A 27,870-nucleotide genomic window follows, 5' to 3' on the forward strand; every position below is an offset into this window, starting at 1 on the left:
CTCTCCTTGATTATGTTTGCTGGGAGGGAGAGGAAGAGGATAGTCCAAGGCTCCAAGCAAATCAATTCAAACCTGTTTATACAGATTCTCCAAAATGCCTTGCCTATTCTGTAATAACAATTCATTCACATCCCGCTCTGATTTTCTTTCCTTATGTACTCATGCATGCCATAACTGTACATGAACAGGAAATGAATCGTGCATCATTTTCTGACCATATTCTTCTTCTTCTCTTAATTAGGGTAATCGATGTATAGTAATAACAATGACTGAGAACTGGGCCACCCAGGATTTACCTGCTTTCAAGGATGAAATTTCCACTGTGTATATGTTCTTAGCTTGCACCAGTAGATCAGATATAATTAAAGCGCTAGCTGTAAATACACGAGGTAATATATATATGAATACAAACACACGAACATACACTGCACCGCTATTTATAACAAGGCACGCGCGCAAACACACTTTTGTAGTTTATTTTATCTTAAAATGGATCCCCGTCCCATCTACATTAATTATTTGCCTTTTTCACATTGTCTTCATGTTGACTATAAGCTTGGACATTTTTTCAAAAAGATAATTGTTTGGGGTGGCTGAAAACCCTATTTCAGTATTAATTCCACCGCTATTTGCTATTGCGTTTTCAATGGAGGGTGGTAAAAAAAAATTAAATTAGTTTTATATGTTTTTTTTATTTTGATATACTGTTATAAAAAATAATTTTGAAAAAATAAAATAATATTATTTTAATATATTTGTAATAAAAAAATATTTTAAAAGTAACTATTATTATGCTTTTAAATATCTTTTAAAAGAAAATAATTTAGGTTGGTTGTGTAAAAAATATGGAATAAAGAGATTATGAGGATAGGAAAATGACAGCAAATCAAGAGGAAGCAAAAATGGAAAAAATAAAATATATGGAAAAGAAATTTGACAGAATGTGTAAAACTAATAGTAAATATCATCTTTGTAAGTGGATGGATATCTTTCCATTTAATAGTTTTAAATAATAGATATATTCTGTCATTGTGATTTAATTTTTTGTTTCCTCTGCAGTATTGTTGCCTCTAATTTCTCTTCTTCTTTTTTTACACTGATAATATTTCTTTCCATTTAATAGTTTTAAATAATAGTTTATTGTTGAATTTTTTTATTATTTTTTTCTTTTTATTATTTTCTGCTGACTTCTAGAAGCAAGTATTTTTAAAGTATATGATTTAGGTTATGTTTGGGAATTTGGTTGAAACTGTATTTTAAAAAATTTAAATTTTTTTTGTATAAAATTAATTTTTTAATGTTTTCAAATCTTTTTAATATGCTGATGACAAAAATAATTTTTAACAAATAAAAAAGTATTATTTTAATGCATTTTTGAACAAAAAATATTTTGAACCGCTACTGCATTCTCAAACACACCCTAAAAAAATTAAGATTAAGAATTGTTTTTTATTTGATAGTAAAGGTGTCCTCTAACCAAGCTCAACCAAGACTGAGTTACATCTCCAAGTAATTTTAGATGGTATTTAGAAGTATTGTAAATGTTGTTTTTTAAAATATTTTTTATTTAAAAATTCATCAAAATAATATATATTTTTTAATTTTTAGAAATAATTTTTTATATCAATACATCAAATCAATCAAAAAAAAGTGTTCACCCCATCATTTGATACCAAACAGGGGCTCAAAGGACCATCCAAATATTAATTAATTTGATGTTTTGGATAAATTTAATAAAAAATTTCAGGATGTTGGCTCTAATTAAGGTTTAAATCTATAAAATCAAAGAAACACACCTCTCCTACCATCAAACCAATCTCAAAGAGTTGCCGTGAAGAGAATATGGAAATAAATATTATTAGGATAGAAAAATAATATGTAATAGTTAAGATCGAAGGCATGGAAATGGAAATATAATTCTTTTTATTCGACTCCTCGATCCATCTTGCCGGTCAACTAATAATGAATTTATTTAATAAATTCTCCTATATGTCGGCTCCAAGATTGTCAAGGAAGGCTTGAATGGAGGTAATCTCCTTCCCCCATCGAGCAACCTTTAAGGCAAAATTGGAATGCAATGAAAGTAGATAAGGACATCGTAAGGTTGTCAAAAATACTTACACAATCAAAAATATAATATAAATTTAGATTGTAAACTAATCGTAAAATCATAAATATTTTTATTAACTAATTATATATTAATAATTCTAGTTAAGAAATTAAATTACATAAAAATCTGATAAAATGAGTCAACAATATTATAATCAATGAGTGATTTAAATAAAATAAGAGATATGGATAGTATGAATCAATAAATTAATGATATAGAGAAATAAAAAGTCTCAAAATAAAATTTCTCAATACAGGAGAATAACTGAAAGGTAGGAAGCACATATAAACCTAATGACAACCTGGTTGTTCCCATCACAATAAGTCTTAACATATCCCTTTTGGGTTGCAAGCTAATGAGTTTAAATTAGTAATTAACTAACATAAATTTAATAATGAAATAAACCCTAATGCGCTAGAAAAAAATTCAAATTAAAAATAATTATTTAAAATTAAATAAATAAAATAGAATAATAAAAAAAATCTACATGTTAAAATTCCTCCATGTAGCCTGAATCTCCAATTTTTATATATTTTTGGCAGATTTGAGTTCTGATTTTAAACATGTCGTTCTCTCTCATTTTATTGAATTATTGGGCCTGCGATATATAGTTGGAAAGTTTCAGATGTCTAGTTTCTATACCAACTTTAATTGAAGCAAAATTTCATCGATAGCTCTAGATATGTCATAAACAGTACACAAAGGTCTTGTTTGACATATTTGACAATATTAGTTTACAAACTTTGACTTTCTGAAATATTATGTTTCCTAACTCTATTTGATCTTAAAATTTACCACAATATATTTTTATGTATCTAATATTTCCCTGTAAAATTTCAGCTTTATCCAATATATGGTTTGAAAGATATGTTTAATCTTGCAAAACTAGTCAGCAGACATTTTAAGGCCAAATTTGGACCTGATTTAGTTCATATCACAAATTTAGTAAACTTGTAAAATCAGACCGAGTTTATTGATTTTACCGATTTTACCTAAGTTAAGTCTGATTTTACTGGTTTTGAGTTTTTAGTTCGATTTAACACGTTAGATACATGTTAACTCGTAAAATCATAAGATTTTACGAGTTAACTCGTAGTTTTTGTAATTTTACGAGTTAACTCGTGATTTTAACAACCTTGGTATAGGGCACCCACGGTTAACAAAATGAGTATTCAAAATGAATAAAATTATATATTTGATATTTTATCTACGTTGGATAAATAGTTTCACACACTAGATTCAGAGTTCATTGACACAACAAACTGAACCATCAATTCAAACACACGTCACTCTAGAAGAAATAGAATACGATAGAGCTTCTAACAACACGAACGATGAGCATTTTTTTATATTGGGAGATGACGCTCAAAGTGAGTGGGTGCTTCCGACGTGCCTCCTGGTGTCCTACACATGCCTGTCTTTTTTTGTTTTTCATCTTATTTGATCAAATACTAAATTTTCCCTCAACTAACTTAACAATAACAGAAAATCATTATGAAAAGATGAAAAAACCCCATTGACTCTAGTTTTTAAATTTTTTATTCAGATTGTTTTACTATGTTTCTTAATTGTTTATTATTTTTATTATCGGTCAAATACTAATTTGTCCCTTATTTAACATTATAATAACGAAAAAACTATTGTGCAAATAATAAAAAACTCTTTGAGACCAATTTTAATTTTCTTTCTTCTTCCATTGATGTTTTAGTCATTTAATTGTGCAAATAAGTTGAGAAAAGATTCATCATCAATCAATTTAGTAATAACAAATAAATCATATAAAAAGATTCCAACATCTTTAATAGCTAGTATTAAGAATTTTTGATGCAAAAATAATCGTTATTATACTGTCCCCTTAATATTATTTCTTAGCAAGTAGCTGTAATATTTTTGTAAGGGGTTTTAGCTTTTTTTTAATTTTATCAAACATGGATGTTCTTTCTATTTCATAATCGGTGCTCGGCAAATCTCACATCACAACTATTTTATGATATTTTCATTTGTTTTCTTGAATACCTCACACATCATGACTTTATATTATATTTGTATTTTTATTCCCTCTAAAATGGATGGATTACTTTCCTTTATAATTCTTATTTACTTTAATCATTTTTTTTTTATAACTTTTCATGTATGAAGACTATATATAATGTATGTCATGTAGGGGTGATCATTTTCGGTTCTGTTCGGTTTTTATTAAAAAAATAATTAAATTGGTTTAAAAAAAAATAGAACCGATCCGAAACCGGTCGGACAATACCTGTTTGGTTTGGCTCCGTTTTTTTCGGTTTGACTCGGTTTTTTTCATTTGACTCGGTTTTTTTCGATTTGGGTTCAGTTCGATTTTTAGAGGTAGAGACACATTTACAAGACAAGGCCGGAAAAATGAACATTTTCAAATGATAGAAAGGAGCGGCACCGAAAAATGACACAATAAAGGGAAAGGGGTGAAAGCGATTCATGTAGAAAGAAACATTAGGAATGCAGCCACAACCGCAGCAGTTCGACGGAGAGCATGGTTCCTCCTCCTCATGAAATGGATTTTTAGTTTTTTGCCTCAGTTTCAGACTTATAAAACCGAAATCGAACCAATTGATTTTTAAAAGATTTTAATCAATTTTTTTTCACGGCTTGATTTTTCAATTATTTCTTTTAATTTTCTTGATTTAATCAGTTTTTTTTTTGTTTTCTTACTTCCCTCTAATTATAGGATTGATCCAGCATGTACAGACGACCACCCTCGCCCTCGCCCTCCCCCACCTCCTTATTATTTTTTTTAGTTTAACGTGGATTGGTTAGTTTTCGCGCACTTGTCTTCATGTATAATCAATGGATAATCAAGGTTGTACATGTTTTTTCAATAAGGTAGTTATAGTACACGTGTCCAACACAATAGCTGGTAATTTTTGGCTATTAGAAGACTCACTACGTGCTTACGTGCTTTTGCAATGGCGTGGGGACTATCATGTTCTAAATTTCTAATGTGTTCTGTACATATATTAGTATTTTTATTAATTTATTAATGTTTTCATAGTTTAAATTATTAAACAACTCCTAATACCATCCTGATATTAAAAAAAATATTGCAAAAACAAAAATGCAATCTCCGGCCAGCCTTAAATTTTTTTATTCTAAGATAAACTTTGTTATTTAACTATGTAAAAAATATAAAAAGGCTAAAACAGTTATGTCTTTAAAATCAATATTTTTAAACTTTTAAGAGTATTAATGTCATTTTACTATATAAATAAAATAAAAATGAGAAAAAAATCTCTTGGGTAAAAATATGATTTTATTGTCAAAGAAAAAGTAAATTGACTAAATTGTATCAATCTAATTTACAAATCACCTTTGACTCCCTTGAAAAAAATGTTTTTATACTATAAGCTAGACAATTGTTTTATGTAGAGAATGATAAAAAAAGTCAATTCACTATACTAATACATAATAAATAACCTCGCATGCAACCGTCCATCATTGATTTTTTAGTTTTTTTTTTTAATAATTCTCTCATGAACTCTTCTCTCATATGTCCTTGTATTTTGTCTCCTATACCTTTTTCTATTTTTGAACAAAAATGCTCCAAATTTTTAAAAGCACACAAAAATTAACAAACCAGGAAAATACAAGTTTGATAACAACAAACAAGAAAAAAATAAAAAAAAAATGGAAACATAAAAACTTGGAAGATCCCAAAAATTAAAAAAAAAACATATAAAAAATTTTAAAAAATACATTTGTAATTAATGAAAAAATCTAAAAATTCCATGTTCTGCAAATTTATTTTTTTATAGAAATATTTTTTTTTCAAGAATTTATGGGCATAATTTTTTTCATTTTTTATATATGACATATTAGTATTATTAGAAAAAATAAGATTTTTCTAGTTTTGTTTTTATCTTTTATGGGTTTTTTCTAGGTATTTTCGTGTTTTTTTAAATATTTTAATGCAAATTAGTTTTGGATTTCAAAATCAATTGTTTAAAATGAAAATATGAATATATAAAGGCACATGGGGGAGAAAAGTTTTAAAAAAGGCAGAGACTTTGTGTTCAAATCTGATTTTTTTTTTCTAAATATAAAAAAGTTCTTACATGATATGATTTTGGGCTGGGCCTAGGCTCAACTATAAAAAGTTGAGGCCATTGTCAACACTGAAGAAACGTAAGCCCAAATAATAAACATGAAGCCCACAAATCTTTATTGATGTAATAATAAAGTGTAGAGTAAATTATAAATCAGTCCTTTTAATTTTACAAATAGCTCTTTTAGTTTTAAGAACTAATTAATCAATTTTTTAATCACTGTTGATTAAGTTTCATTTAGCATTATTTTAATTAAAATAATATTTTTTTTTACTCATAAATCCCTACAAATTACTCACTTATCTTTTTATTTTTCGAAACAAACAAAAATAATGAAAAGAGAACACAAAATGGATAAAAGGGATTAATTAATTATTCTCAAGACCATAGGGATTGTGTAATTCATATTACAAAATTATAGGGACTAATCGACAATTTACTCTAAGTTAAGACGAGGCGGAAAAAAAAAACCCAGCACTGCTGGGCCCCGGCGTACCGTATTTCTTTCTCTCTAATAAACCCTAAACCCTAGCCAGCCGACTCAAGAAGAAGAAGAAGAAGAAGAAGAAGAAGAAAGAGACGAGCAAGACCCTTTTAGCTTCTCTATCTAACGTACTCAGTAAGTCGATTTCTTTCAGTCTTCTTTTTGGTAGAATCTGTTTCAGTTGTTTTTCTTCAAGTGTCCAGATAAAAAAACCTTTTTTTTCCTTTGCTTTCTCAGCTTTAATGGCACCTGCTGCTAAGATTAACAAGAAAAAGGGCTCAGAAACACAAAGACCACCACCCAAAAAGAAGCAAAAGAACGATCTTCTTACTGAAAAACGCCGCCCAAAGAAGGATGACGTGTTGGGTGATTCTGATACAGATAACCCAGATGAAGAATCAGAACATCAGTTAGAGTTTAGTGAAGATGACGAGCAAGAAGAATCTGCTTCTGGGTCTGATGTTCTTTCTGATGGTGATGATGACCCCCTTGCTGATGATTTTTTACAAGGAGGAAGTGATGATGAAGGTGGGTTTTTGTGTTTTTGTTGTTTTACGTTATGGTTTAGTTCTTCACTGATATATGGTATTGGTTTGTTTGTGCTTTTGTAGAGAAAGGTTCAGGTTCCGATTCCGATTCCGATTCAGAGGAAGATTCTGATGAAGAGGATATTGAGAAGAAGTCAAGAGCTATCGATGAGCAAAGGGCAAGGGAACAAAAAGAAGCTGAGGAGGAAATGAAGCTAAATATTGCTGAAGAATCTGATGAGTTTAGATTACCTACTCAGAAGGTGTGCAGTCTTTGTTTGCGCATTATTTTTCTCTATTATAAAAAAATTTGAACGTGTTTCTGTTTTTGCAACTTTTCTTTTAAGTCTTTTCTTTTTTTAAAAAAAGATTTGCTTTATAATGTAGGAACTTGAAGAGGAAGCCCTCCGCCCCCCTGATATTCAAAGTCTCCAAAGGAGGATTAATGAGAGTGAGTAGTATAGTATTTTCTTCGTGGTTTAACTTTTTTAAGAGTTAATTTGGTTCACTTTTGTGTAATTAATTTTGAAGTTTTGAGTTTGTTTAGTTGTTCGAGTGCTTTCGAATTTAAAAGACTTGAAGCAAGAGGGTTCTTCAAGGAAGGATTACGTTCACCAGCTTAAGATTGATTTATGTAAATACTATGGCTATAATGAATTCCTGATTGGAGCTCTAGTGGAGGTGATTCATCTGTCTTTAATTTGTTATATCACCCACTACAGCTATCTTCTGTGTTAAATTTTTTGTTTTAATTGAAATACTGTGGGTTGTGTTGTAAATAACATGCATTTTAACTTACAGATGTTTCCTGTTAATGAACTTATGGAGCTTATTGAAGCTTTTGAAAAGCCAAGACCCACATGTCTACGAACCAACACCTTAAAGGTAAAATTAATTAAGACTCTTTGATTTTATGCTGTGTTCTCTAATTTTTCGCTCATTATTTTGGCTTGTGTGCTTAGACACGAAGACGGGATTTAGCCAATGTGCTTTTAAACAGAGGAGTAAACCTTGATCCTTTAAGCAAGTGGTCTAAGGTATCACTGTTTTCTCTGTCTATTTCATCATGTATTCTCTGTTAATGCAAATATCCAAAGAACTCTGAAATTTTCTTGTAGGTTGGACTAGTTGTGTATGATTCGCAAGTACCAATTGGTGCCACTCCTGAATATATGGCTGGTCACTATATGGTAAGCTTTTTCCTAGTTCATCATGTTCTATGACTATGTAAAATTTCTATGGTGTATTTAGTCTTCAGCACTTTGTTCAGCTCCAAAGTGCAAGCTCGTTCATGCCTGTGATGGCCCTTGCACCTCAAGAAAAGGAACGGATTGTTGATATGGCGTAAGTACTGCTGGTTCTTTTCCTATGTATAAAATAATTATGTGCTAGCTTTCTTGTCACTGTGTGATGCCTTGATCTTCTGCGAGTTTATGGTTTAAGAATATTTCATTTGTAACGCATATTAATGATGAGCTGATATTGATCCTGAAATTATCATCATATAACTTTCTTATAGTGTTATTGTAACTTAGTGGTCATCTTATCACAATGACATTACTGAGACTTGTCAGTTTGCTTAATTATTAGACAGCGAGTTTTCTCAATCGGGCCATTATCAACAAAGAAATATAGTTCATAAATACCCCTTCCCACCCCCAAAAAGTAAAAGAATCCAGAAAAAAAATAGTAGAAATATTATTGTGCTTTTCACTTGGTAACAGTATATCCATGCTCCAATGTAACCTGGTGGTAAGATTAGGATAAGTTATTTTTGTTTGATAAACTATTTATGCATGTCACAGGGCTGCGCCAGGTGGTAAAACAACATACATCGCTGCCTTGATGAAAAATAGTGGTAAGTGGAAATTTTGTTTGATTCTTTTTCTTCTTCTTCTTTTATCCAACATTCCAAAGGAATAAAAAATTGTCAATTGAAGAGTCCTGCAACTGCATGATTCACTCCACAACTATTGTACTCAATGAAGTAAACTTTTGAGTTTTGATGTAATTTTATTGCGTTCTTTTCATAATTTGCATCATAGAGATGCAAAGGATAGTTGTTTGCTTGGTTTCCATGTCAATAGAAATTCTATGTTTCTATTTAAGCTATCATCTGTTAAGCCTGCAAAATTTTTATGCTATGGACTAGGCCTTTCATGTGTTGGTTTAATCCTTTTTTTCTCTTAAACATTGTTCAAATAAAATGATTGCAGAATGTTATTATCAGACAACATTACTGCATAATGTACCATGTTGCTCTTCTATGATTTGAATTGTCTCCGTTTTTAAATGTCACCAGGAATAATTTATGCAAATGAGATAAAGGCCCAAAGACTTAGGTCTCTCACTGCAAATTTGCATCGAATGGGGGTGACAAACACCATAGTTTGTAACTATGATGGAAGGGAGGTTAGTGTCTTGTTGGAGTTCCTAACAATTGGACCTTTTTTCTTGTTGTTAGCTGGCTGGTTTTTCCATCTGTAATTCTGGTTGAAGGGAGTTGCCTTGTAAATTGATGCTATGTTTCATATGGCAATGGACATACGAAATGCTAAACATATATTTTATTTTAATAAATAGAATCAAACTTTTTTTTTTTTTTTGGTTTTGTTACATGTTTTATGCCTTTCTTTCTTTTGCCTTTTTCAATCACAGCTTCCCAAGACTTTAGGTCTCAACACTGTAGACAGAGTGTTGTTAGATGCCCCTTGCAGTGGGACTGGGGTAAGCAACTTGCAGAATTCACCCAAATATTGGCTTCTTTTCTTTGTTTGCTTTACAAATGAAACTGCATGGTTATACTTATTTTCTGTAGGTTATATCTAAAGACGAGTCTGTTAAAATTTCTAAAACCTCTGAAGACATAGAGCAATGTGCCCATTTACAGAAGGTATGTTCAGTTCGGCCTTTATGGTGTATTTAGGAATAACTGGGTCTTCAAAGTTTTAACCAATAAGGTTACAGGGATATAGAGGTGGTTGTGCTCTCATCCTATCCCCTCATTTCTACAATTAGAAATGGGATTATGCAACATCAAATGGTTGGGGTTGAAAGACGAGTTAACACTCTTTTTTTCTCCAAAAGTTATCAACTACAGCATTGAAGCTTGCAATATTTTGTAAACTGGTTCACATAAAAGTGTCATTCTTATGCTGTTATTTGTTCTTCAATCAAATTCATTTTCTGAAACATTCCATCCTTTTTCTTTAGCAATTGCTACTTGCTGCGATTGACATGGTTGATGCAAATTCAAAATCTGGTGGATACATTGTTTACTCCACATGTTCCATAATGGTTGCTGAGGTTTGTTCATGAGCTTAAACAGTGTGAATCCATGTTACTTTTACTGTTTGCCATGCTTTCCTTTTGCCACTCTTCATTTTCTCTTGCAGAACGAGGCAGCTGTTGACTATGCACTCAAGAAGAGAAATGTTAAACTCGTGCCGTGTGGACTTGACTTTGGGCGTCCAGGGTAATGCTGTTGTTTTCACACATGTACTATCACTCATGAACTTTTCTCTCTTGGGTAACAACATTGCTTCTCATCTTCATAGGTTTGTCCGCTTTAGGCAGCACCGTTTTCACCCATCCTTGGAAAAGACAAGACGTTTCTACCCTCATGTTCACAACATGGATGGATTTTTTGTTGCAAAGGTATATCTTGAACTGGGAAATAGCAACGTTTGATTTTGAAAATTCACACAAGCATTTCCTGACTGTTTATTTTCCTCTCTATGGCAACTTAAATGTTTTTCCTTCATTCATGTATCTCACAAGCTTATGTACTTTTACATCCACTAAAGTATTTGCCTGATATGTTGATATACTAGCTGTTCTAGCTTCTAGGCAGCTAATTTTCTCAATAGGATCGAACCTCTTCTTTCCTAGAAGTCACCTAAAAATCTAAGGCTGAAACATCTAGGTTGCACTTACCAGATATCATCTTTATTTTACTGCATTCCATGGAGGGCATGCGATAAGGCGTCAATAGCTGTTTAGGTTGGATTGCTAATGATGCAGAACACCAAGGAACAAGCTCATTAATATTGAGTACATATACCTGTAATGAACCAGGCCACTAGTGTCTTGTTCAAGATTTTTATCAGGGTCTGTAAAGATTCTTTACATATTTTTTCCAGATGAAATTAATTCCCCAATAGGATATTGGGACAGGGTGGGAGCATGATGATGCGCACCCCTGGTACTCCTCAACCATGATTATATTTATTCAACTTATATTGAGTAATAGAATGCTTAATTGAGAAATACATGTTTTGATTTCATGCGGGAATTTTTTTCACATTATATTGTTATGGTGTATTCTCTAACTGCCCTAAAATAGATTCTGTTGATTGGAAATGCTGCCTCTGCCCAGACCTGTTGCAGGTTCACCAATGATTGATATGGTGGGGGGTGTGCTTGTTTTTGTTCATATTTTGAATTATAGATCAAATAGTCTCAGGCACAATGTTTTTATTTGTTATAGGTTATCTGGTTTATGGATCCTCCACCCTACCTACAATCTTGTGATAATAGGTGCTCCTATAGTTTTAGAAAACTCACATTCCCACTCTGCCTTTTGCAGTTGAAGAAAATGAGTAACTCAATACCCTCTGCCGGGACCGGACCGTCAGAATCTGTGGAGCAAGCCTATGGACTGAATGAGACTGATAGGGAAAAGAGTACTTCCACAGAAAAGGTTAAGAGCTTAACAAATGGTTTTCCTAATGATGGGACTCCAGAGAATCCATCCAGTGCTAAACGGGGAATGAAACGAAAAATTCCATCTAGAGAGGAAATTTCAAAATCCAGGTAATATGTCCCTCTTTATTCTTTACTAGCTTTTCATCCACTTGAAAGCTGCAAATACATCTGTCAGAAATGTGGTCAGCTTTACTGAATGAAGGTTCAATGTATTCAACTCTGAAATAGAATAATGTGGATGAGTCATTATGATTTTTTTAACGTGGAACATTTTTTCTGTAATTAGAAACTAATATCTTTAGCATACTGCAGGGAGGAGAAAAGAGCAGCTTATAGAGAGGCTAATCGGAATGCTGCAAAGAACAGTAGGAAGTGAGGACTGACGTCTACAACTCCAGCCTTGTACGACATGGTGAAGTCATAATTGCCTGCTGATCAAGTTCAAGTTATCTGGAGCAAAATGTCTGGCTTTAGTTATTTGTATACTTTTTAGTTAAGTTGGGTTGCCCTTCGTGGACTGCAAGTCCAGAAAATTTTGTTGGTTACATAACTGGTTCAACTGTTGCTGTTATTAAAACACAATCAATGGGCTATTAACAAGTCCAATGCATTTCAGTCGAGATTTTGCAAACAGTCATAAACAAGTTATTTGAGCATGTTCCTGCTGTATCTTATTTCCCTTTTTCCAGGAATAGCAGTGGTAGATCTGTGCCCTGTGTATGTTGTCTGTCCACAGTTTTTAACAAGGAAAATGGTATTGTGACAGAACAACCCAAAATATGGACGTGTTACCCAGAAACGTTGAATTACCTTTAGATACAGAAAGTTTATGATTGTTATTAGGTCCTAAACCACGAGTTCAGAATATGTAATGTTGGATGCCTATCTATCAATATCCAAATTGTTTTGTGCATTCCTCAACTAAGACGGCTTCAGATTAACCCAAAAGACATAAGAGAATCGGATTATAATAAAAATTGCAAGTTTATAATTACAAGTCTATTATCACAAGCCTACTGTTATCGGCCCACAATTACAAGTCTCGTTGGCCTACTTGATATACACTTTTTGAATATTCTGCAAACTTGGTTGAATTGCAAAGCTATTCGTGATGTTGTTTTGTTGAGTTGTGTATTGAAGATGTGATTGTATTAACTTTTAAAAAGAAAAGTTTAAGATAACTTTCAGTAATTACCTATCATTTTATTTAAGTTAACTTGTAATTACCGACATACCCTATTTCAATTACTATTTTAAGGATTTTGAACCATATAGATTTTTTATATCTTTTTTTTATTATTTACGTTCAAGTTTGGACTTTATAAAGTCTGATATGTTTTTCTTAGTCTAGATCTTGTAACTTTTTGGTTGATTTTAGTGTATAAAACTTATTTCCATCCCAAACAACTTATTAATGATTGAATTGTTTTCCAAATTAAGAATTAATGAGCAATTTAAAAACTTTAACGCTGAATAGTAGTTTGGAATGCTTTAGAGTTTTATTTTTTTATTAATCTATTCGTCGGGAGAGACTTTTCTCTTCATTCTAGGCTCTTTGTTTAGTAAAGGCCTTGTTAAGATATTACAAATCTCATCCTTAATTTCTTAAAAAAAAACATATATCTCTCTTAAAGCATTTTGTTGGCTTCTTCCACCCTTCATTTTGAAGAATGTATATCTCTCTTCTACACTCATAAATCTGTAATTTTTTTTATTTTCTAGTACTACTTCTTTAAGGATTAATTCTCTATTTTCTTTTACAACAGGGACATCCACCATTTTTTTTCTCTTTCTTCTAAATTTTCTTGTAATTTCGATCTTTGTGGTGTCATAGTTTCAAAGAACAAATATGACACTCTCATTGAGGTTGCCAATTATTTCAAGTTTTTTTGTGCATGCCTCAACTAAGAGGACTTTGAATTAATTATGGAGTTGTTCTTGATATGTGAGAACATGTTTTTGTATTTTTTTATTTTTTTAGTAATGAAAATTACAAGTCTACTGAATTACAATGAAAACAACAAGCTTGTTGTTACAAGCCTACTGATATTAGCTCACAATTACATGCTTGCTTGATAAACGAGTTTTGAAAAACATGTGAACTTGGTTGAATTACAAATCAATTTTTGTTGTTGCTTTCTTGAGTTGTTATGTATTGATGAGGTATCTTGTCAATAATTACTCACTCACTCTATTCAAACAACTCAAGATAACTTCTAGTTATTACTCACTCATCCTATTACATTTATTGTTTTAAAGATGTTGTTCCTTGTAGACTTTTTTTTTATAACCCACATTAAAGTTTAAATTTTATCGAGTTTGGTCTGCAATCATATCATCCTATTATATTTATTGTTTTAAGGATGTTGCCCCTTGTAGACTTTTTTTTTTTTTCATAACCCACATTAAAGTTTAAATTTTATTGAGTCTGGTCTGCAATCAATTATAATTGACATGTTTTTTATGATCCAAACTTGGTAACTCTTTGATCAATTTAGTGTATAACACATATCTATATAAAATGATAGCCATCATAAATAGTGTTACCATAAAAGTTTTCTTTTGACTCATGAAACTCTTTATTTACTAATTATATTATATGTGGCATGTAAATTTATAAAGTGAAATGGGCTTTTTATGTTAAGTGTAAATATAAAAACTACATGATTGATGAAGCTTTTGAAGAGATAGAAAAATAAATAAACAAATAAACTTTAAATCAAGATTCCTTAAAAATATATTTATTTATTTATTATTTTCATTTAAAACAAATAAGAATTTGTATTGTGAGCTTTAATTTGAAGTGTATAATGAGTTTTTTTTCTTGAGAAGTAAAACTATAAAAAATAAATTGAATTTGTATCTATGCTATATCAATCATTATTAAAAATATTTAAATTTTTTTAAGAGTTTATTATAATACAATAGTTGAATTATGTGTTAGATGTACCTTTATTGGTTTTCAATAAAACTCTTTACTAACATCACTTGAAGCTTAAGGCTAAAGAGAATTTGTTTTTATTAACAATATGGTTTTTTGAACAAAACCTTGAAACAATTAAAATAAATATATGCAAAAACTCAAATGATTTAAATTCAGTATGAAAAAACATATTTCTTTACTAAAAACTCCCTTTTTGTTATTCATTTGTTTCATTTATTTTTGATGTAAACATGCTTTTTTATATCATAATCATGTTTTTTCAAATAAAAGCTTATATGTTGTGAAGTAATTTTAAACAAAGAAAAAAAATAATGTTTTGATTTTTTTTATGTAACTATATTACAAAATATAAAAATTAATTAATTAAATAAAATAATATAAAGAAATAAAAAATAAAGAGCTTGTATTTTATTTTCATTGAATATTCATCTTTAGTTCTTTTGAAAACTTATACATATTAGTTTCATATATATATATATATATATATATATATATATATATATATATAAACAAATGTTATTATAAAAGCTAAAATCTTATTTAAAAAGCATGGCATAATATAGTATTTTTAAAAATAATATTTATAATTATTTATTGAAATATGATTTTATTGAAAGAGGACCTGGAGAATCAAGTCTATTTTCGCCTGGGCTTTGGATTGTAAGCCTGAAATATTTTGATATCGGACGATGCGTTGTCTGTCATAGTAAATGACACGTTACTTGTTTCAAATAGTTTCTAGTCATCGTTGTGTTAGCCCATAGATCTATAATCACTTATAGCTTATTGATTTTGATGATAACAACAATTAATGGATTTAAAATGCTTGTCAAAGTTTTTAATATTGTAAGAATTTCTACACATCAAATTTAATCTATTTGGACTTGAAGATACCTAAAATCATTTAATATAATAAAGTCTTTATGGAATTTAAGTTAACATCATAAAAATAAATTTCATCCAAAAGTATTCTTATTGTCAAAATTCATCGTCAAAATATGCTTTCATTGTCAAAATAAATTTACAATGAAAAATACCTTATTGAATATGTTATTTTTATAAGATGACAAACTTGTAATTTTAAAAAAAGTGTATTTAACACACCAATCTCAAATTGTCTACTCACCTTATCTTTCTTGTTCTTGTAACAACTCTTTTTCTCTAAAAATACAGAGGCTAAATGTTTCCAATATTGAAAGAAGATACAGAAATAAATAATTTTTTATGTATCATTTTACTTGTGTGAGTAACAACTAAATGAGTAAATTTTCCCCTATAAATACTCTTTTGATTTTATAAGAAAACCTTCCCGTACACTCTATAACAATTAACATGCTTACAATTCTATTTGATGCTTTGAAATTTCTCATTCCAAAACGTTTTGATTATTCTCTTGTTCTCTTGAAAAAACTTTGAATCATAATTGCGTGAAAATTTTTATTTCACCTTTTTGAGTTAGATTAAATTTCTATAAAAACTTAAGCTTAATCTTTGCAATATTCTTCTGTGTAATAGGTAATTATTCTCCTGTGAGAGATCAACTATTAGTGAAAGTGTTAAGTGATATTTGAACTACTATTTGGTTATGGGCCAAAGAGAGATTTTAATCTTTTCTTTGAAAAAAATTATTGAGATAGGTTTGATTCTTAGCACACAAAATGATTGAGTTTAATCTTGAACCCATAAAATATTGTTGTACAGGGTTTGATCATAAGCTTGTAAAAGAATTGGGTTTAGTTTTGAACCTGTGACTAAACCCGTAAAAGGATTAAGTTTAATATTGAATCCATAAAAAGAATTTTATGAAAGGTTTGATTGTAAGTCTGTAAAATAATTGGGTTTGATCTTGAACCTGAAAAAATATTATGTAATAAAAAAGGTCTCATTTGTTAGAAGGTCAAGTATGATAGTGAATACTTGAACGAAGATTAAAGAGTGGAGTAGGAGATTGTTTGAATCATTATAAAAATCGATGTGTTTACCTCTCTTTCTCTCTCTCTCTCTCTCTCTCTATATATATATATATATATATAAAAAGATCTTACGGATCTCTAAAACTTATTTTTTGAAAAAAAAAACAGTTTAATTGGCATAAACACTCAAAGTTAAATCATAAAAATATTTCAAACTTTGATCTATTTTTTTTAGCGTCATTAAATGTATAAATCACCTCCATTAAATTTTTCTTAAAAACAAATTTATAGACATCAAAATCAAAGTTATTGGTGTATGGAAATCGGTCACTCGTAAACTTTCTCTTTCCTCTTTATTTAATAGTGACCTTTATCTCATTCCTCAACATTCAAGTAATGAGATAAAAAACAAATGAAGTTTAATGACTTAAATAAAAATGTAAAAAACTATAGGGACCAAAGTATAGAATGTCTAATTTTATATTTTCAAATGTTGAGGAATATGAATCTTTAATTTAATATAGGAATAATCTTTGTCATGTTGCATATGAGAAAGTATAAAATGAGAAATAAAACCCAACACATAAAACACGACAATATAATTTGGAAGTATTTTTCTATATATGTGGTCCTTTTTTAATTTTTTTTAACTTAACCCCATAATTACATTTGGTAACATGAATTTTTAATGCAATGTAAGAATAATCTATGTCACATGGTATATATGATGTGAAAGCATGCAATGTGAAACAAAATCCAATGCATAAAACATGAAAACATAACTTGAAAGGACCGTAATAGAAAAAAATTAAAGTTTAATGACCAAAGTAAAATTAACAAAAACTTCAAGGATCTAAAAGGGAAAATGGATATAAATGGTGGGATTAAGATATTAAATATATTTGTAAATTTAAAAATACATATTAATATTAATATGCTTTAACTTAAAAATAAAAATAAAAAGTGTTATTATTCAAACTTACAGGGTAATTTTTTATAGATTTTAATTCATGAGATTTGATAAAATTTGTAGATAATTAAGATTGAACAAATGTAATAATCTATTAAATTTAATGAAATATCACTTCTTAATTAGCCAAATAAAATAGGTGATGGAATTTCTTGTTTTAGAATACATGTGTTTGTATTAAAATTTAACATGTTTTAGTAGCCTACTATATTATTAGTTTGCGCTATGCTACAAGTCATATAATTTTTTAAACTATTTTTTAAATTATGATATTGAAAAAATATATTCAAGTGTTGCTACTATGTTTTAAACTATTTTTTAAATTATGAACTCAAAATATATTGCATATGGACGATATTTAAAAAAAAATACTAATTTGATGACATATTTGGATTATAGGTTTTTTTAAAAAATATTGAAATGACAATATATTAAATAGATCTTGGTTAACCTATCAAATTTTTTACCCTGATCATGAGAGATAACCCTACATAAAGAAAATAAAAATAAATGATGAAAAATCAATTTCTAATTAACTTAATGTTAAAAAATGATATTGAAAAAAAAATATTAAATTAAAAATGAACAAAAAATAACTATTTGGGTTAACTTATCAAACTAGGAATCCGGATCATGACATCAGGATAAACCCATAGAAAAAAAAAACAATTACAAACCCCAATTTTCAACTAATCAGTGTTGAAGGATGAAAAAAATTAATTAAAAAAAACACAAGTCAACCCGAGCTCACTTGTTAAACTCACGACCTAGGTCATGATTCTAAGACAACTTCATAAAAACCAAATAAAAAAAAAATCACAAAACTCCATTTCCAACAAATTTAATGTTGAAGGTTCAAATCGAGAAAAAAAAAACTAAATTCATGAGATTAGGATAACTCCGCAAAAAACAAATTAAAAGAAAATTACAAAGCTCATTTCTTAAACAACCTAATTTTGAAGGATGGAATTAAAATAAAAACTAAATATAAAAATAAGATTGATTTGTTGAAGGGTGAAATTAAAAAACAAAATTGACTTAAAGAAAGACCAAAAAATATAAATCAAGTCAATCCAGTTAACTTGTCAAATTCATGACTTAGGTGATGAGATCAAGATAACCCCATAGAAAGTAAATAAAAAAAATATAAAGCCCAATTAAAAAAATATTCAATTAAAAAAATAAAAAAATGAACAAAGTCAACCCGGGTCAACCTGTTAAACCCGCGACTCGGGTCATGATATCGGGATAACCCATTGATAGAAAAACAAATTATGAATTCTAATTTTCAATCAACCCAATGTCAAAAGATGAAATAAAAAAAAGATTAATTAGAAAAAGTGACCCAAAAAATAACCTCAGTCAACCTGAATTAATTTGTTAAATCCACGACTTAACTCATGAAATCAAGATAAATTCATAAAATCCAAACCCCACTTCCAATAGATCTAATGTTTAAGATTGAAATTGAAAAAAAAAACTAAATCTATGCAACAGATATATAATCTAACAAAAAGAAAAAAAATATGAATAACAATTCCTAATATGGTATAATATTGAAAAATAAAATTGAAAAACAAACCTAAAAAAAACTAGGTTGGTGATGGGTTAAATAAGAAAAAAAATTAATCAAATGAATAATGTCTTATAGGTGTGGTTACAATGATTTAGCCATATCCTTTAGTGTTTAGTTAATAAAAAAACTAAAGAAAAAAAAAGCACACACATAAAAAAAAAGTTATTCCAATTAATAGTGTTTTCTAGGTGTGACTACAATACAAAAGAAAAATAAAAAAATTACAAAATATAATTTTTAAAATAACCTGATATTGAAAAAAAAATTAAGTTGATGAAGGATGAAATTAAGAAAAAAACTACTTAAAAAAGCAAAAATAAAAAAAAACAGACTAAAAACTATTCCGATGAATAAATAGTTTTTGTAAGTGTGACTACACTAATTTAGCTTCACCCTTTAGTATTATGTTAAGTAAAGAAAAACTAAACAATAAAAAAAGGCAAAAAGAGTGCACCTACAAAACACTATTTCAGTTAATAGTATTTTGTAGCTGTGAGTACAACTATTTAACCATATTCTTTAGTGTTTTGTTATTATTAATGAACAAGTATGAACAACTAGAATAAACTTATTGGCAATGTATGGTGATTTGTTAAGTTGATTTTGTTTTTGAAAAATGCTTCAAGTCCTTTTATTAAAGAAAAACTTAAGAATCAACTAACTTGATTATCGAATAAAAAGAGAAAAAATCAACACAACACATAGAGTTAAAATATTTATTACTTGAACAATTAAAATATATGGGTTTGATATTAAATTTCATTATTTATATAAAGAATGAAGCTCTTGAATTTTTTTAAATTTAATTAATCATACTCTAACCTAAGTGGATGAGACTAGCCTTGAAATTATAGCATATCTATAAAATTAAAAGATAAAAGATTGAAATATAAGACACGAAAATAATATATGCCTAATCCTAATTTTTTATATTTTAAATTTTGATACTAATTTTTTTTTTTAGTTTCTGGATGAGAGAAGGTGACTTATCATAAAATGATAGTAGAAAGAAAAAACTATTTAGTCGACAACCAAATATTCATGTTTGATGTTAAAATATTCTATTCAATGAGAAGTATTTGATGGTGGTTTTTAGTCCTTATTTTATCAGAAAAAATTAATCAAATTTGAAAGGAATTTTTAGTCTTAGTTTGATTTTTTGTTACTAAAAAAGGTATAAATGGATTGATTGAGGTTTGATGCGTGTTTCTTAAGTGTTTGCTTATGAAAAATTGGTTTAAAAATGGATTGATTGGTCAAAAAATAAAAAAGGGTGGCATGCTACTTTTATAGTCGTTTTTTTTTATATTCAAAAAACATTTACTAGATTCACCTATTTTTTAAATTTTGATTTGATTTTTTAAATGATATTATAATTTGTTATTAAAATTTTAATATTTTTTAATTATTATATATCTAATATAAAAATAATAATACTAATAATAAATTTTGTTCATGAAAATTCAATTCTTGTTTTTTTTTTTTGAAAATTTTAAATATATTTCGATCATGATTTATGACAATTATTTTTTTTAGTTTTTAATCACTCATAAAATATGAACATACTATTTTGATTTTTTAACTTGTTTTAATAATCAAAAGATGTTTTTTAATAGAAATAATAATTTCAGTTAAAAAATTTATATTCACTAAAATAAATAAAAATTTATTAATAAGAAAATTTATCTTGAAATTTTTTTAAAAACAATCATATTTGTTTTTGATAATATTATGAAAGAATTTATTGAGACTTGAATATTTTTTATTATATTAAAAAAAAATTATCCTCCAAGACATAATACAAGCATACAAATTAGTTTAAAAACTATAGCGGAAGTAAAAATATATGTGACTAATCCTTTATTTATTCATTTTTTATTGTAGTCAAGTTTCAAAATCATGGTCAAGTCTCAACTGAAGAGCGAAAGCTAGAAAGAAAATAGTAGTATTTAAGATCGGGTTATAATTGTAATGGAATAACGGAATATGGTATTATACGTAATTATATAAAATTACCAAGAAGGATTTATAATTTTAAGAATTGGGACCGTGTGTGTACTGTGGACGTCACAAACCTCTTATAAACCCTTATGGCTGTTAGAACCCTAAAAAAGATCCACAGTCTGTCTTTCCTCTTCCTCCCAAAAGGAGAGAAACTAACCAGTAAGTCGTCAAAAAGAGAAAGGGAAATAAAATAAAAGAAAAGAATGAGTGAACAAGAAAGCAGCAGTGATGAAAGAATGAGCAGTGAAGAAGAAGAACAACAACAAAAGGAGGAGGGATTTTCATATTGGAATTTGAAAGATGTGGAAAGGGGTCAACTGCCACCACATATCCGAAAACAAGGAACTCGTGTTTATTGCAAACCTGATGCTCCTACTAATGTATTTCTAACTCACCCTTTTATCCCTTCTTCTAAAGACTCAAGCTTTGGTAGAAATAATCATCGTTATAGGATAGGAGTTAGTTTGAGCTTAATACAGTTTATTAGCTTAATTTAGCTCACATGTTTGTATCTTGAAGTCTATGAAGTTTTTAACTACAGCCCAGTTGCTGGACTTTGTTGCTGCTATGTTTGGAGATGGGAAATTGATGGTTATTGCTTTTAATGAACATAGCACTATTTGCAGTGCGTTTATCTTGTTATCTCATTTGATTTGGAAAGGAAAAGAGGGAAAATTGGAATGGTTAAGTTTATTTTAATTGAGTTCTTCGGTTTTATTTGTCTCTTTAAGTGCTTATATTTTTTAGGATTTTGGTTTCTGCAGACTGAAACTTTGCAATATTCTGGTTCCTATGCGTCAATGGGAGTAGATAATAGTTTACGATTAGATTCTTTCCGTGAAAACTTCAGAATTAAGGTAATTGCACTGGATAAGGATAAAATGGAGTTTGATATGATTGGTATTGATGCAGCAGTTGCCAACGCTTTTCGGAGGATTCTCATATCTGAGGTGTGTACGCTATGCCTAGTTCTGGGGATTATATTCTTGTAGATAAACAGTGATGAAAGCTTGATTTTTAGTTAGTTATTCTGCTGTTCTTTTGTAATAATTGATATCCTCTTTTATAGATTATTTATTCTTTTCTGTTTTTGCACATTGGGGGATGATCAGCTGTCAAAGTTTCTTAAACCCTTGTCCGAACATGTTGGTGTGACGAAAATTGCAAATTTCTTCTAATCTGCATTTGCTCAGATTTGTTGTTGATAGGTGCTTGCTTGCAGTGTTTAGTACCCCTAAAAAATTATAACTTTGGACAGACTCTTAGATTAGATGGTTCCTGGAAATGTGCTTGACTTATAAGCATATTAAAGCCATCCACGGACAAAATGGAACATTTAGTAATGTTTAAAACAGCACAGTTCTATCACGAGAAGCTCTCATTACATTCATGTCAATGGATAAAGTTATCCTCAAATTTGTTGTTGATAGGTGCTTGCTTGCAGTACTTGGTACCCCTAAAAAATTATAACCTTAGACAGACTCTTAGATTAGATGGTTCCTGGAAATGTGCTTGACTTATATGGATATTAAAGCCATCCACGAACAAAATGGAACATTTAGTAATGTTTAAAACAGCACAGTTCCTTATATCATGAGAAGCTCTCCTTACATTCATGTCAATGGATAAAGTTATATCATGAGTAGTAGTGGATTGTGGAAAATAGTTTTCACCTTTTTCATTGTATTCTATTTTTGGTTTCACTAGTTGTTTCCCTGCTGAGAAATTTGAATTTCCTAACTGTAGGAATGGAGTTAACTCTCTCTCTCTCTCCCTCCATCTATCTTGTCTGAATTTTGATTTACGATATTGATAGTTTGTAAATTCATATCTTGTGCATTATCTCGTGTGTAAAGCTTTTGATAGAAATGATGGATTTTGGTTTTATTCTCTGTATGTAGGTTCCCACAATGGCTATTGAAAAGGTCTTCATTGCAAATAATACATCTGTGATCCAAGATGAAGTGCTTGCCCACAGATTGGGTCTCATTCCCATCAAGGTTGACCCTAGGCTGTTTGAATATCTTTCAGGTTTGACTCGTATTTCATTTACATGATAAATTTTTTTTATACAAAAGAGGGAAACAATTAACCTCTGCATTGTTTAGGAACTTAATGGACTTTCCTTCTTTTTTCTCCTTTTCTTCTCACCTGAAGCAAATGATACACCAAATGAAAAGAACACTATTGTCCTCAAACTCCATGCTCGCTGCAATCGGGGCCAGCCTCGCTGTTCAGGTAAGTGGTACTTTGTTTATTTCAATTAAAGCCAGTGATTTTCTTACAATATTTTGTAGTGAATTGATTAATAATTAGTTGTCCTCTTTCCAATAGTTGGTAGCTTTACTTGATGATATAAAGCCAGTGATTACTTTGTATAATAGTTGGTACCATTATGGTCATTATAATGCAGTGTATTCTCAAGAATTGAAGTGGTTACCAAATGGAAGTGAGTTTGCTAAAGAATCTGAAAAACCTGATTCCAAACCAAGTACCTATACTTCATTTAGTTGCAGCCAAGACTCCCTGCCAGAATTTGCAGGCAATCCAATTTCCACGGTAGAAGATATTATACTTGCCAAACTGGGCCCTGGACAAGTAAGGTTTTTTCATGTATGGTTGGGTGGTGTTAATTTATCTTTTACATCTTCATGTAACATATTTGGAAAGGAAGTTGTCTAAACTTCAATGCTGAAAGCCCAAAGGGTATAAATTCTGGCAGATTGTGCTGAAAGAACAAAGTGATGTGTGATTGACGGATTGGATACATGCTATTGTGGTTTGTGGAATAAAGTATGATATTGAGCTTGGTAACTGTGGTATTTGTGATGCAGGAACTTTTTAATAATTTTCTTATCAGTTTTGGTTTTATTATTTAATTTAGGATTTCTTGTGTTAGTCAGCGTTTTAGCTGTTATGTGATTGGTATGTGACATATAGTAAGAGGTTACTTTTCCTGCAATCATTAGTATTAGGGTTTTAACTAGTGCAAATAGGATGTTAGGATTATTTTTGTGGACATTTTGTTTTGCTATTTTATCAATCTATTCGGATTCTAGAGGTTTCTCATGAACCCTAAACCCTATTATCTTGTTCTAGCTTCAATTTTCTTCTACTTTTAGCCATTATTCTGCTGTGATTTTTGTTTTCTACTGTTTTCCTCTCCCCACCCTACTTCTATTTGGCTATTGAACTTCCAAAGGCATAGCACAAAAGATTTTTAAAACCAAGAACTGCATTTCAACAATCCTATTAGACCAAGCATATGATCAGTGGGTGCTTCCTTTCTAGAATACATTTCCAGTAAGCATATCCAGACTTCTAAAGCGATTGAATAAACAGAAAGTAGTAGCATTCTAATCCAAATATAGTTTGAAAGTGGGAGGGGTTTGTTACCGACTTATCTACGATACTAAGGATCCCAATAGGAGCATGTTTTAAAATGAGACTGGTTTCTTGGATGCTTGTGGTCTTTTGGGTTTGGTCTTCTTCAGCCATTTGTGTTTCATTCTTTGATTTCCTACAAAAATCCAAGATAACTTTAAAATTTTAATTGCTGGTGCATTCTGTTGATAGAAACATTTTCAAGCTACCAACCTAGGTTAAATGTTTTCGGATTTGATGTTTTGCTGACAAAGACCAATTGATTTATGTAATATAAAGCTTTTCACTCGTCTAGAAATCCATGATTATTGATGCACTTCCTTCTTTTTTTCCTTTTCCATTGGAATCCACATATGCTGGTGAGCACAACATATTTGAGTTTCTGGAAGTTTTTGCATGTTGTTTCTTTTTCTATCAAAGGTTGTTCTTGCCTGTTACTAGATTGCAGGTGCAAATACTGAAATGTCTGATCATTTTACAGGAAATTGAACTAGAAGCTCATGCTGTCAAAGGAATGGGAAAAACACATGCAAAATGGTCTCCTGTGGGGACTGCTTGGTATCGGATGTTTCCTGAGGTGTGAAGATATCTTGTTCTCTGATTGTTTTTATCAATGCAACCTCCTCCCCTACTTTCCCCTTGCATATTATTGTAACATTTTGAACACTTCTTCCTTCCCTGTAGGTTGTATTACTGGAAAACATTAAAGGTGAGGATGCTGAAGAACTTATAAGGAAGTGTCCAAGTGGCGTATTTGATATTGAAGACACTGGCAATGGTAAAGTGATTTTGTCTTCTTTATCCTTTCTTTCTGGAGAACTTTCTGTGCTGCATAGTTTCCATTTATTTTCTTAGAATATAAAATAACGCTTCCATCTCTGTTTTTGCTTTCTTGAGTATCCCTGATGAATGATTTGGTTGTTTGACAGCTAAGAAGAAGGCAATTGTAGCTGATTCACGAGCCTGCACATTGTGTAGGGAATGCATAAGAGGGGATGAAAAGTGGGAGAAACGTGTGGCACTGCACCGTGTTAAGGATCATTTCATATGTAAGTGATGAGGTGTACATGCTTTTAGCAATCTAATTACCATTAAACTGTGAATATAAGCTTCTTGTGATTGTTTGAAGAATGTAGTGAGGGAAATTATGAGCAATATCAAAACAAAGTAAACTACCCTGATTAGTTTGATACCAATTAAATTTACTGCTAAATATTTTTTCTACAAGAATAGTTAGAGAACCTCAGGAGCTTTGCCTCGGTGGATTAATTGTTGCTTGAAGTTATAACGACATACATCACCTTCTAGTGGAAAATCAATATTCTATTACTTGAGTTCAGATTGCAGATCAAATATTTCTCGTTAAAGTTCAAGTTCAATTGGAAACAAGCTATAGTCTCCAGCTCTTGTCCTAGCAGGACAACGGACTAAATATATTAGCTCTATCATAGTTTTATTGAAGATCCTGTACTTGTGATATTCAGAGAACTTTCTTTTAACTGAATTAGAACTCCAAAGAAGGAAACTGGTCAATTTTACAATAATTGTCCTGAAGATCCTGGCTTCCAGATTTGGAAAGATCCATAATGTCATGAGATGGTCATGGTTTTGAATTTAATAGACCAAATTTTATATGTTGCCAAACCGTTTTCAACTCACTGGTTTTTGATATAGTCCCCTGGATAGAGAGGTTTTTAATATATTGCAATCTATAGTAGCGAATATGTTTTGAATTGATCACTTTAGCTAAATAAAATATTTTGAACTTCCAGTGCTAAGCCTATAAATAATTCTGCAACCAAGAGCCTGAAAGGCTGCTTGAGCGTTATGCTGTCTAAGCAGCTCAGGAGAAAAAGTTGTGCATGTTATTTCCTACTATCCATTTACTGGAGTTCTGTTACCGTGGTTCATGATACATAAGTTCGTCTGTGACCAATTTTGAGTAGAGTTTCTGTTGTCAATTTCTTGTACAAGGCAGATGAAATTGTCCCTCTTGTTTATCAGTATTTATTTTTAAGCTTCATTGTAGGTGGATAAAATTGCTTGAATTTGAAATTTATTAATTTTGAGAAGATCTGTACTAATTTTGCTTGCTCTTTCCCACTAGTTACTATTGAATCAACTGGAGCATTACCTCCTGAAGTTCTCTTTACTGAAGCTGTGAAGATCTTGGAAGCCAAGTGCGAACGTGTAATTACTGAGCTCTCTTGAGGCCTTCTCGTTTCCATTTTTTCTGGAGTAGATGCTGATGAAGAGGTGTTATTTAATGTTGTTTACCAAGCTTGATTACTCTCTCTCTCTCAATTTTGGAATTCGAAACCTTTGCAAAGCCTTTTAAGTAAAAGCCTCAGTTTCTGCATAGAAGCTTTGTTACTGATAACACAGGATTATGCAGTGTGAATGTTGATTAACTGAACTCTTTCAAGGCCAAGCTTAATTGAATTCCGTGGCCGAGTTTCAATGTATAGCTGGGATTTTACTTGAATGCATCCTATTTACTTGAAGCAGCTTCTTGGTGCCTAATCATAACAGGTTTAAGACGGAAAAACTATACAGCTCCATCAACAGTTTCATAATTATTTTTGGTCATTAATTTATGTTATGGAGTACAAAATTCCATTTATGAAATGAAAATAACACCATTAATTACTCTGTTATAGTAACGCATTTTATATCCCTTGATTTTCGAACATGGAAAGAGAGAACAAAATAAAACAAAAAAACATTTAGTGGGTGAAATGATACGAAGGAAGGAACGGGGGATAAGACAAAAAAAAAAAAGAAGAAAAAAGAGATGAGCAAAGAAAAAAGAAAAATACAAAAGTTGATGTGATCCAAACCACATTTTATATACTGCAGAGTGTAATGTTTATATTTTGAAGTGATCCAAATCATAGCTATATCTATATACCTAATCGATCATCTTATAGAAATAATTATGAGGAGACAAAAACTTTAAAAACAAGTTAAAGAATTAATATGACAAAGAAATACATAAAAAAATGAGTTCTTATATAGTTTTAGTATTGTTACTACCAAAAAAGGATAAGAGTTAGAGGGTGTGTGTTAATTGTCAAGTCATCAACAATATTACGATAAAATATAGGCACTCAATTCGTAAACTTAATAATATGTTAGATGAATTGTTTGAGTCTTGTAAGTTTTT

At 30.0% G+C, this 27,870-nt stretch overlaps 2 protein-coding genes across 2 annotated transcripts; both read left to right on the forward strand.

Annotated features, from left to right (window-relative positions):
* The first annotated feature begins 6,676 nt into the window (after positions 1 to 6,676).
* Positions 6,677 to 12,569, forward strand: LOC133677562 (26S rRNA (cytosine-C(5))-methyltransferase NOP2B-like). The gene is made up of 18 exons (XM_062099644.1): positions 6,677 to 6,814; positions 6,917 to 7,207; positions 7,291 to 7,469; positions 7,594 to 7,657; positions 7,754 to 7,887; positions 8,008 to 8,091; positions 8,169 to 8,243; positions 8,325 to 8,396; positions 8,477 to 8,550; positions 9,012 to 9,064; positions 9,509 to 9,618; positions 9,865 to 9,933; positions 10,025 to 10,099; positions 10,420 to 10,512; positions 10,602 to 10,681; positions 10,764 to 10,863; positions 11,795 to 12,021; positions 12,226 to 12,569. Exons 2-18 carry the CDS (start codon positions 6,922 to 6,924, stop codon positions 12,287 to 12,289), a joined length of 1,839 nt encoding a protein of 612 aa, XP_061955628.1. The 5' UTR covers positions 6,677 to 6,814; positions 6,917 to 6,921; the 3' UTR covers positions 12,290 to 12,569.
* Positions 12,570 to 21,413: 8,844 nt separating this feature from the next.
* LOC133689264 (uncharacterized) lies at positions 21,414 to 27,211 on the forward strand. The gene is made up of 9 exons (XM_062109073.1): positions 21,414 to 21,700; positions 22,085 to 22,270; positions 23,222 to 23,351; positions 23,478 to 23,558; positions 23,734 to 23,918; positions 25,186 to 25,281; positions 25,389 to 25,482; positions 25,634 to 25,753; positions 26,812 to 27,211. Exons 1-9 carry the CDS (start codon positions 21,524 to 21,526, stop codon positions 26,913 to 26,915), a joined length of 1,173 nt encoding a protein of 390 aa, XP_061965057.1. The 5' UTR covers positions 21,414 to 21,523; the 3' UTR covers positions 26,916 to 27,211.
* Positions 27,212 to 27,870: the final 659 nt, after the last annotated feature.

The sequence above is a fragment of the Populus nigra genome, chromosome 1 (assembly GCF_951802175.1).
Source record: "Populus nigra chromosome 1, ddPopNigr1.1, whole genome shotgun sequence".
Taxonomy (NCBI): domain Eukaryota; kingdom Viridiplantae; phylum Streptophyta; class Magnoliopsida; order Malpighiales; family Salicaceae; genus Populus; species Populus nigra.